Source organism: Aedes albopictus, chromosome 2 (genome assembly GCF_035046485.1).
Source record: "Aedes albopictus strain Foshan chromosome 2, AalbF5, whole genome shotgun sequence".
In the NCBI taxonomy this organism is placed as follows: Eukaryota; Metazoa; Arthropoda; class Insecta; order Diptera; family Culicidae; genus Aedes; species Aedes albopictus.
Window position 1 is genome coordinate 409,658,800 of NC_085137.1, and position 12,152 is coordinate 409,670,951.

The following is a 12,152-nucleotide window of genomic DNA, read 5'->3' on the forward strand; positions in this document are numbered from 1 at the left end:
TTTGCGTCATCGGTAGTAGTGCTAGATCTGCCACATTTGCCCTTTAGGTATGAGAAGTTGTAGTTCTTCTAGTTCTTGCAGCACTACATATTTCACAAACATGGGCCGCAACTCCAAGTAGAAGGTTTCAAATAATATTTAAACTCATAGAGAATAAATCTAATGAGTGTATTCGCACCATTGAATGAGATAAATTTAAATAAGCAAATCCGAACTTTTTTGTGGGATAGCTGCTATCTCTAATATCTTTCAGAAAAAGTTGTTATAATATCAACAACCTGCAAGTAGAAACAAGAACAAGTTAAGACATTTTCAATCCGTTCTGATTATTATGTGTGTGCTCAGACATATGTACTTTAATGTACAACATGTGTTTATGTCAATAAAGCTGTAGAATTCAATGAAAAGTTGCTAACTCTTCTATAAACTATTGATATTCGTCAGATTAGCACATTGTTACTAGTACATATATATTGTGCAAACGTTAGACATGTAGCATTAATTATTCTATTTTTGTCAGTTGAGTAAGGCGACCTGTTTTACAAAGATATTCGGTTACTAATAATTTTTATGTCGAATTACTCGTTACAAGACAATTTTACTAAAATTTTTCTAAAACTGTGAATATCAACTGTTTTCGATTATAATTGAGGCAGAAAAAAAAATCTTCAAACACAATACGTACTCCTTGGTTCCATTCTCCTCGTCACTTAGGGGTTTATTGTCATAGTTGTTTCTTAAAATGTAAGGAGCTATAATAAACTGTAATAGTCTGAATTAACTAACAATGTATATATCTTTGATACCATATGGTGCACAAATTGAAAAATACCGGTGTGGTAATTCTATCTTAGCCACGACATACAAGAATACAAGACAGACCATTAACCTAAGTAATCATCAATTTTTAACGTAACTTGTAACGTCATTATTATCGTTCCTTCACGTTAATAAAATTGGTGTGGAGTTCTAGATCGTTTTATCCATGCTTTTGAACGATTTAAATTGCACCATCAAAAAATTTCCAGTTATCCGAAATGCATTAAATACCTTTCAAATGTTGTACCACGTGATCCGAGCTACTTTGATGTATGTTCTATTTTTGTTTACATCAATCGGCCTACTTCGATCACAAAATTTTTAAATCAAGAGACACTGTCAATAAAAACTAAGAAAATTGCAGCCGCAATAAAAATTCCAGAAGGCGAATTTTATTTGTACATATGCCTTAATACTGCCGAAATTCTTTTTCTACTGCCTTAAATATTGTTTTTTGCACTTTATGTTTAAGAAACATTTTGTAAGGGAAATTTTAAATATTCAATTGACCCGTATACTCTTTCAAAAAGACACGTTACTAATGGGCGACCTCATACATACCCATTTGGCTACAGTCAAGATTGAAAAGAGAAAAAAACACAAGTCTCGAAGCTATTAATATTTGAAAAAAAAAATTGTTCTAGAACCGCCGATAGAACTTTCTCATTTTAGTCTCAAATGAAAGAGGGGACCTTTAGCTTTCGTTTGGTGGGTGTTTTAGCGATACCGATTTTTTTAAAATAATTTTGTTCTACCAGACACACCGTGACGCGGATAGTGAGGGGCCCATCAAAAACACAGCCGAAACCGAATGTCTTTTGCATGTTGATTCGATTTCGAAGGATTCTTTCGAGTGTTTTGGCTGGAGGTGGCAATTCCGGCGCTTATCATGTGGAATAGTTCTGTACTTTTTATACGATTCGGATATTTTACTATAAATATTGAGGGCAATCGATGACACAGTATCAGTTCACTCAAGCATTTCAGTTCAGTCAGCAATCGCAGCTAGTCAACCGACTTAGACAAACTTCAAAATGTTCGCCAAGATCGTGAGTAATCCTTTAAACATAATTCTAACAAGCAAGCATATTAACTAGATCTCTGATTCTATTTCCCAGATCTTCATTGCCGCCCTCGCCATCGTCGCCGTGAGCGCCAAGCCCGGTCTTGTGGCCGCCCCGCTGGCATACTCTGCTCCACTGGTGGCCGCTGCTGGTCCAGCTGTGGTGACTGCCCAGAGCTCCCAGTTCATTGCCCGTAACTACAACGGAATCGCTCCTCTGGCCTACACTGCCGCTTACACTGCTGCCGCTCCGGTTGCCTATGCTGCCCCAGCTGCTTATGCTGCCGCTCCATTTGCCGCTGCCGCGTATACTGCTCCAGTTCTGCTGTGAGGTGTAACATATTAGGAATATTCTCGCTGGATGTTCAGGGCAACGCATTTTGTCTAAAGCAATGGATCTGATATGATTGAAGTTGAATGTGATAAATAGTACAATTTTGAAAGCAATTATCTTTAGTCCTTCTTCCAATGATGACACAATGAAGCGTATTGCGAGAGAGGTTTTGAATACAGACATTAAGCAAAGTGTGAATTTCAGTGGTCTGTTATCTTAGCTTTGTCTATCTGCATGGTTGATGCTCCATGATTGATTTGAACTACAGTGTATCAAACAATTGTTCGTACAGGAAGTTATTTGTCAAAATAATTTTTCATTCAAATGTTAATAACTTTTTTATGCGTCAACCAGAAACGCTGAGATTTAGATAAAACAGCTCCATTAGTTGAATTTTTAGCGAGATCGCATAAGTTTTCTGAAAGTTATAGAACTTTTAGTAAAACTTATAAGATTTTTGAACACATTTTTAAAACATTACATCTCAATATGTACTCGATAATTTTTTTTTTTAATTTTTTTGTCTTACATCTTATACCTAAGGCTTTCATATGCAGCCATGTTTGTGGTTTAATATTCACTACAAAATATTTGAAAAATGTGCGTAAATAGTTGGCGATGTTTTAAAATTTATTATATTTTGCACATATAATCTGCCAAACGTTTACCACTAATAAAAGTGCATTAACTGAACGAAAAATCCATAGGACCTACTCTTCATGTGTGGTTTAGTAGGTCCTGTATAAAAATATATCATTAAGACAGTTTAAAAAAGTTGAAAACACTTGGCACTTTTATTGATCAAAATATGATAAATTTCCAAATGACACTCTGAACATATACAGATTTTTCATATTTTTTGTAGTGAATATAAAACCTTAAACGAAGCTGCATATGAAAACCTTAGGTATAAGCTGTAATACGAAAAATATTGAAAAAGTTTCATCAAGTACATATTGAGATATAATGTTTTTAAAATGTATTCAAAAATTTTATAAGTTTTACTAAAAATTCTATAACTTTCAGAAAACTTATTCGATCTCGCTCAAAATTTTACCAATAAAGCTTCAATATATGGATTCTAATTGGTCAAAATTTCAGCGTTTTTGATTGACGTATAAAAAAGTTATAATCATTTAAATGAAAAAATTTTTTGACCAAAAAATTGCTGTACGGACAATTGTTTGATACACTGTAGTATAGATTGAACTAAAATACTCCAGATGCTCCAGGGATTGGCGGCATGCACCGTGTAGTGCGAAAAAAACGTGTGCTTCACACAATCTCAAGTGCTTGTCTCCCGTTTTGCCGAGAGACAGAGACGTATGAGTGAGAGCTTTCGTTAATTGTGCGAGAGACAAATTGCAGCACTAGCTCTACGGTGCAGGGAGTAATGCACGGTGCTTGGGACTGTGCTTGTCACCAAGCAGAAAAAATCACTTAATAAATTAATTGAAGAGTTCGTGTTTTAGGCAAAGTTGTTAGGTTGACAAGTGATGGGTCGTTTGACTCGAAATTTTCCCAATTATGCGTAGTATCAAGTCAAGTGCAAAGCTCGGAGACAAGCACCGAGAGAATGCATACGGCAGAGCGTGAGAGACAGGAGAGCTCTAGCTCGCGACAAAGTAAGCGAGCAACACAAAACCGATTGCACGTACTCGTCTCCTTCTGGTTTGTTGTGCTGTCTCGTAGCCATTTACATCTGGTTTGAGATATCAAAATTTCTTATTTATTCTCTAAAAATATGATAAAAAGTATGAAAGCTGTCTTGCATTCAGAGTCTCATGCTCTGCGTGAGTTGTTGGGATCTAAGGCGAAAAACAACTCGCGAAACATTTGAAAAGGGCCTATCTGCTTTTTGAAAACAAACATTTTCTGTCTCTGTAGGGACGATCTGCATCCACCGACGCACATCAACACCCTGAATAGATAGCTCGAAGAACACTCTTTCTGATAAGTCTGGACGAACATTTGAAAAGGGCCTATCTGCTTTTTGTAAACAAACATGTTTCTGTCTCTACAGGGCCCATCTGCATCCACCCACACACATCAACACCCTTAACAGATAGCTTGGAGAACACTCTTTCTGATAAGGGTGTTGATGTGCGTGGGTGGATGAAGATGGGCCCTACAGAGACAAAAACATGTTTGTTTACGCAAAGCAGGTAGGCCCTTTTCAAATGTTCGTCAAGAAGTGTGTTTATGTGCGTGGGTGGATGCAGATAGGCCCTACAGAGACAAAAACATGTTTGTTTATGAAAAGCAGATAGGCTCTTCTTAAATGTTTGTCTATCGCTGGAGGGTTAACCAGCTCATGAGACGAAGCTCATGAGGCACATTTCGAGAAAAATGAGGCGCACACAACTTTCAGTCTCAAAATGTACAGGGCTCCTGGGAGCACGCTTGCACTGCGGTTCCCGTACATGGGACTAAAGCACGTGTACAATGTACATCACCTCTACTTGGATTTGGCCGCCATTTTTCAATGTTACAGTCAGGTTTTTTTTACGCGGGGAATACGTACCGCGTAAAAAAAAAATCTGTTCAAAATAAAAAAAACCGCGTAAAAAAAGTCTCACCATTTCTCGACGAATCATGCAAAAATAAGACGATGATTTTTTTTGTATGGAGTTTTCATTTACGCGGCCGCGTTAATGAAAACCGCGTAAAAAAACCTGACTGTATCATTAAACCACGATTTTTCCTATGTTTGAACCACCAATGGATCACTAAAATAACTAAAACGGCCGCTATTTTATGAACAGATAGCGCCACCATACTTGTGTGTTTGTCGTATCTCGACTGCTGTCACTGTGTTACCGTTCATATAGGGTGGCGCTTTTGTTTTGATGCGATGAGTAGCGGAAAAGTCGGCTTCAATGATCCATTTCAGATTTTGAACACACCATTAGAAAGCTGCGCATCTTTATTATTCGCAAGTAGAACGCGATAATTTCAAAATAACCTTTTGGAAGTTATTATGCTTTGAGGCTTATGCGCATTTAGTTTGACCGTGAATATTAGAATTGTAGGAACATAAAACTAATGCTCCTCCAAAAAGGAAATATTATCATCATGAAATAAATATTTGTCATTCATGTTCTTTAATTAGAACGTATATAAGATGTCCAGTTTTGTTATAGCTTCTGCCTAGCCACCAACAGATGTCGTTACTTATCGAATGGAATGCCATCTGTTGATATATCTAACAATTTTCTTGCTAATTTAACCTTCCTTTTGCATCACGTTGGGAATACGTACACGGATATCCAAAAGTCTCCATGACTCTTAGAAACGCCCCTGATACCCCCTAAAATGCCTCAGAAACCTCCCTGCCCTGCCCTGACACTCTTCTGGAGCTTCCCTGAGACCCTTAGAGCTCCCCAGAAATATTCTGAGATGCTCTAAACGGCCTCTGAGACCACTCAGGAACCTCCCTGAGCAGTGCTGACATGGTAGAGTTAGAACTGGTTTCTCAAGGTTACACATTTTCAGCGCCTCCTATACACTTAAACCTCTTTTAATGCTTTTTATTTTTATGCAGTTTTAATTTGTAGGGACTTATAAAGAAAGACGTGCAGTTCGTACTCCGGTGTTCTTTATTAAGACATAATACAGTTTTTGTAACGGCAAGGCCTACTACAGTTCGGCCATCTTGATTTTTCACATCGTCCTCGATATGCATGGCTACTTGAACTTTATTTTCCTTTCAGCTCCAACTCGTCGACAAAGTCTTCGATGTTGTAATGCATCACTTATGCTTAAGGCAAAATTGGAAGCATTTCCTCACTTTTTGGTTTTTGATTTTTTATTAAATAACGAAGCAACATTTTCAAAATCGGTTTTCGTGCACATGTAGAGTATGGATCAAGGTATCTCCTGATTTTTTTTTGTAGTGGAAAATGTTTTTCGTTTTTGCAGAAACCATTTTTGAACAAAATTTCATAAAAAAATGGTTTCTGCAAAAATGGAAAACATTTTCCACCTCAAAAAAATTCAGAAGATACCTTGATACATACTCTACATGCGTACGAAAACCGATTTTGAAAGTATTGCTTTGTTATAATAAAAAATCAAAAACCGAAAAAATGAGAAAATGCTTCCAGTTTCGCCTTAAATCTTCACCTGCTGATCGCAACGCTTCTGTACACAGCAAAAAAAATCTTGTGATATCAAATCATTTTCGCTGCACATCAGTCGCGTCGTAAAAGTGATGTACAGATTACATTCTTCCAACGCAGCAAATTAGCCGCTGCAGCTTGAAATGTAACCGAGTAAAATTACGTCCAAAAATGGATACGTCTCCAGAAATAACGCGCCTGGAAATTACAAAATTATTTGCTGTGTATCATCCTATTTAGTATAACACCTCTCGCCGACATCGTCCGAGAGTAATGGCCAGATAAGATCCGCTTCTAGATCCACTGTCGTTTCGCAGGCATTTCACTTTTTCCATAGGCATTTGTAGATCTTCAAGATTTCGTGATGATTTCTTGAAAGGCAACATCTAATTTTGATGAAATAGTTCCGGAATGTTCACGGTTCCATCCCACTTCTAAAATGTAGGGACTTATACAGAAAGACGTGCAGTCAGTACTCTGGTGTTCTTTATTAAGACACAATACAGTTTATGTAACGGCAAGGCCTCCTACAAATTTATGCGCATTTTTTTTATTCCCTGCATAAAAATAGGGAAAGCTACTCAGTACCAATACTGTTCATAAGAATATTTAATAATAAAGGGAACTATTGCAGCAACGATAGGGAATGTTTATAGGGGACAGCGGAGAAAGGTTACAGGGGCGTTTTAGGGGGTACCAGGAGATCTCAGGGTGGTTTTTGGGGGTCCGAGAGGGGTTTCGAAGAAGTTTTCGGGGATTTCGGAGCCTCTCAGGTGCGTTACATGGGATCCGAGGGGGTCTAAAGGGGATTTTAGAGGCGTTCCAGGATGTTTCAGAGCATTTTCGGCGGGATTCGCAGGCGTTACGGAAGCGTTACGAAGGAGTTTTCTTGGGTTTCGGAGCCCCTCAGGTGTGTTACATGGGGTCCGAGGGACTTTAAGGGGATTTTAGAGGCATTTCAGAAAGTTTTCGGGTGGGATTCAGAAGCATTACGGAAGCTTTACGTAGGGGTTCTTGGGGGTTTCGGAGCCTTTCTGGTGCGTTATATGGGGTCCGAGGGGGTCTAAGGGGGATTTCAGAGGCGTTCCCGGAAGTTTCACAGCATTTTCGGCGGGATTCAGAGGTGTTACGGAAGCGTTACGAAGGAGTTTACGGGGGTTTCGGAGCCTCTCACGTGCGTTACATGGGGTCCTAGGAGTCTAAAGGGGGATTTTAGAGGCATTTCAGGAAGTTTTAGAGCATTTTCGGCGGGATTCAGAGGAGTTACGGAAGGGATTTGGGTCTCCAGTTCGCCTAGTGGTTAAAGCTACGGATCGCCAATCCGGAGACGGCGGGTTCGATTCCCGTTCCAGTCGGGAAAATTTTCTCGGCTCCCTGGGCATAGTGTATCATTGTACTTGCCTCACAATATACCAATTCATGCAATGGCAGGCAAAGAAAGCCCTTTAATTAATAACTGTGGAAGTGCTCAAAGAACTCTAAGTTGAAGCGAGGTAGGCCAAGTCCCAGTGGGGACGTAAAGCCATAATGAAGAAGAAGAAGAACGGAAGGGCTTTGGGAGGTTTTGGAGCCTCTCAGGCGCGTTGTACGGGATCCGAGGGGGTCTAAGGGGGATTTCAGAGACGTTCCAGGAAATTTCTGATCATATTGTGGGCTTCGTGGCCGTGCGGTTAGCGGCGTCAGTCGTTTAGGCGTATTGTGAGTGCCACGGAGTGAGGGTTCGATTCCCGCTCCAGCCGGGGGAAACTTTTCGTCAAACGAAAAATCCTCCACTGGTCCACTGGGTGTTCCGTGTTGTCCGTTGCCTAATGTTAGTGAATGTTCAGTCTGTGCAACCACTGGTTGAAGACGGTGTAGTGTCTTTTTTTTATTCGGTGGGATTCAGAGGAGTTACCGAAGCGTTACAGAAGAATTTAAGGGGGGTTTGGAGCCTCTCAAATGTGTTACTTGGGGTCCAAGGGTGTCTAAGAGGGATTTTAAAGGCATTTCAGGGAGTTTCAGAAGAATTTCAGAAACTCCATCGCATAGTTTTTGGAACGCCCCTGAAATACTCTTTGATTTAAAGGTGTTCTTGAAACCCCCTGATACAACCCTGACATAAAATGCTTCGAAACGTCTCTGAATCCTTCGTTATCCCATTGAATTCATCATAATCAATTTGAAAAACCTCTGAAACCCTTTGGATGCCTTTAATACGGTCCATAAACCCCCTGAAACGCACCTGGAAACACATTGAAACGCCCCTGAAATGCTATCAAATGCCCCTAAATTCTCTAAGAACGCTCTTGAAATGTTCCTAAAACACCTTGAAACTCTTTAATTACTCTGAAATGACTGGAGTACATTGAAACGCCCCTCAAACCCCTTGCAACGCCTTTTAAAAGCTCCTGCGATCCCTTGAATAGCCCTTAAAGCAAAGACATAATTCGGTATTTGCTTAAAGCCTCTTGAAACGTCCCTGAAATCCCCTTCATACTGTTGAAATGTTCTTGAATAAGGCAATCCATTACGACTTTTTGCGATGGGAGTAATAGCCATAAGTGTAAACACAGTGTGAGTACAACTCTACAAAGTTTCGTCAAGTGTCATCGGTGCTTAACAAATTCCTTTGTGTTCAAATGTCAACCCGATCATCGGATGTCAAAAAACCCTAATTTATCCACCTAGCGGTGATGGTGCCTTTCTCGTGCCTTCGAAAACACATTTCAACACAACTCAAGTGACATGTTGATGAATATCGCACTTTCATACGTTTAACAGAAATCCATTTCATGGCATCAGAGATCATATCGTTTGTCTGGTTTTTTATTTTCGAGCCTTAAACTCTTAAAAAACAGCAGCAATCTTGAATTTTGAGCTGCCAATTAGCATTTAAGTCCATCAGCTTGAAAATTCTGGTCGCTATTTTTGGACTCCAGACTTCTTCCCCATATTGCATGGTTTCAGAGCCTGAAACTCCATTAACCTTCGAGCAGTCGCGTCTTTGACTACCTGCAGCGACGCCGCGCTTACGCTGTGTACCACAAGCGTGCATTTTTCATGGTGCGTGTGCGTGTACTCAGTACACGACGCGACCGCTCCCGAGTTAAACAGAAGACATTTTAAGTTTTGAGTTGTCATCTTAGATTTTAGACCACCATCTTGGATACTCTGTCATTTTGGAGTCCAGATTTTTTCCGCATATCAAATATACCCATATTGCATGGTTTCAACTCCTAAAACTCCATTAAACAGTCGCCAACTTGGATATTTCAATCGTCATTTTTGGACTCCAGACATCTTTCCAATACCAAATATACATATATTGCATGGTTTTAGAGCCTGAAACTCCATTAAATAGCCGCCATATTGAACGTTGAACCGCCATCTTGGATATTGTGGTCGCCATTTTTTGGACTCTGGACACCTTCACCATACCAAATATACCCATATTGCTTGGTTTTGGATCCTAATACACCATTAAACAGCAGCCATCTTGAATGTTGAACCACCATTTTGGATTTTAGACCGACTTGGATATTCTGGTCGCCACTTTTGGAACCTAGACTCCTTTCCCATATCAAATATACCCATAGTGCATGGTGTCAGGTCCTTAAACTCCATTAAACAATCGCCATCTTGAACTTGGAGCCACCATCTTGGGTATTAGACCGCCATCTTGGATATTCTGGTCGCCATTTTTAAACTCCGGACATCTTCTTAATACCAAATATATCGATATTGCATGGTTTAAGAGCCTGAAACTCCATTAAACAGCCGCCATCTTGAATATGGAGCTGCCATATTGAATATTAGGCTGCCATCTTGACTTTTGGACGGAAATCGTGGAGTTTCTGGTCTCCAGTGTTCAATCCGCATAAAATTCGTAAACCATGCTAAAGATTACAAAAATCGCCGCAGTTTGATGTGTTGGTTCAGTTTTATATCCATTTCGTGACGAAACAGCACAATTGTGCTGTGGCGGTAACAACAGGTTTGCAGCTGCGATAAGTTTGACCATTTTCAAGTTATAGCCGGTTTGAGGCAAGCAAAGTCAAAAACATTTAAAGTTCAATTACTAACGGTTGAGATTTGACCATATGCGTACACATGTTTTTCACCATTTATGATCCTCCATCACTCCTTAAAAAGTTTGCATTCACCCATCGGGACCCCCCAGAACCGGTTCCGGAACACTACCAGTTCAGATATGGTCTGATAGTGTTTTCCTGCTAACCGCTCATCACGTTATCGAAAATGCCGCTGTTTGATGTATCGCACGCATGGGTTTGGTTCTCTTTTATATATGGCAACTTCCGGCGGGACATCCGGAACCGGTTCCGGAACACCACCGGTTCTGATATGGCCTGAGAATATTTTCCTGCTTATCGTTCATCAGATTATCGAAAATGCCGTGGTTTGATGTGTCGCATGCATGGGTTTGGTTCTCTTTTATATTTGACACTTTCCGGCGGGACATTCGGAACCGGTTCCGGAACGCTACCGGTTCTGATATGCTCTGAGACTATTTTCCTGCTTACCGTTCATCAGGTTATCGGAAATGCCGCTGTTTGATGTGTCGCATGCATGGGTTTGGTTCTTTTTTATATTTAGCCACTTCCGGCAGGACATCCGGGACAGGTTCCGGAACACTACCGGTTCAGATATGATCTGATACTATTTTCCTGCTAACCGTTCATCAGGTTCCCGAAAATGCCGCTGTGTGATGTGTCACATGCATGGGTTTAGTTATCTTTTATATTTGGCAACCTCCGGCGAGATATCCGGAACCGGTTCCGGAATACTACCGGTTTTGATTTGGTCTGAGACTATTTTCCTGCTTACCATTCATCAGATTATCGAAAATGCCGTGGTTTGATGTTTCGCACGCATGGGTTTGATTCTCTTTTAAATTTGGCCACTTCCGGCAGGACATCCGGAACCGGTTCTGGAACACTACCGGTTCAGAAATGGTCTGAGACTATTTTCTTGCTTACCATTTATCAGATGATCTAAAATGCCGTGGTTTGATATGCCGCATGCATGGGTTTGTTGCATTTTCATGTCGTGCCCCTCCCAGCGATACCGATCTTGAACACCTAAATGGCCATAACTCCGGAACGGCTGGACCGATCCGAACCATTTTCAATAGGAAACAATGGAACTATATGCCGCGTCGAATGAACCGTCGGTCATTAAAATCGGTTGAGGTTTACTGCCAAAAAGTGATGTGAGTTTTTTGTACACACACATACACACATACACACACACGCACACACATACACACATACACACATACACACACACAGACATCACCTCAATTCGTCGAGCTGAGTCGATTGGTATATGTGACTCGACCCTCCGGGCCTTCTATCAAAAAGTCATTTTTGGAGTGAACATATAGCCTTTCCAGTACACTTAGTGTACGAGAAAGGCAAAAACATCTTCTTCTTCTTCTTCTTGGCGTAACGTCCTCACTGGGACAAAGCCTGCTTCTCAGCTTAGTGTTCTATGAGCACTTCCACAGTTATTAACTGAGAGCTTCCTCTGCCAATGACCATTTTTGCATGTGTATATCGTGTGGCAGGCACGAAGATACTCTATGCCCAAGGAAATCAAGGAAATTTCCTTTTACGAAAAGATCCTGGACCGACCGGGAATCGAACCCGTCACCCTCAGCATGGTCATGCTGAATACCCGTGCGTTTACCGCCTCGGCTATATGGGCCCTCCATGGTAAACAGAAAAATCAGCTGATCGCACCTGTCTCATGGATTACCTTATTCCCATTAATCCCATTAAAACGCCAACAAATCTTGACTAGCCCTTAAAAGGCT

General features: G+C 40.5%; 2 protein-coding genes across 2 annotated transcripts in view; both read left to right on the forward strand.

Moving 5' to 3' along the window:
- LOC109417983 (uncharacterized) overlaps positions 1–12,152 on the forward strand; it is a 515,951-nt gene that overhangs the window by 81,752 nt on the left and 422,047 nt on the right. The window lies entirely within an intron of this gene.
- Positions 1,717–2,329, forward strand: LOC109426743 (cuticle protein 63-like). The gene is made up of 2 exons (XM_029854120.2): positions 1,717–1,868; positions 1,938–2,329. Exons 1-2 carry the CDS (start codon positions 1,854–1,856, stop codon positions 2,211–2,213), a joined length of 291 nt encoding a protein of 96 aa, XP_029709980.1. The 5' UTR covers positions 1,717–1,853; the 3' UTR covers positions 2,214–2,329.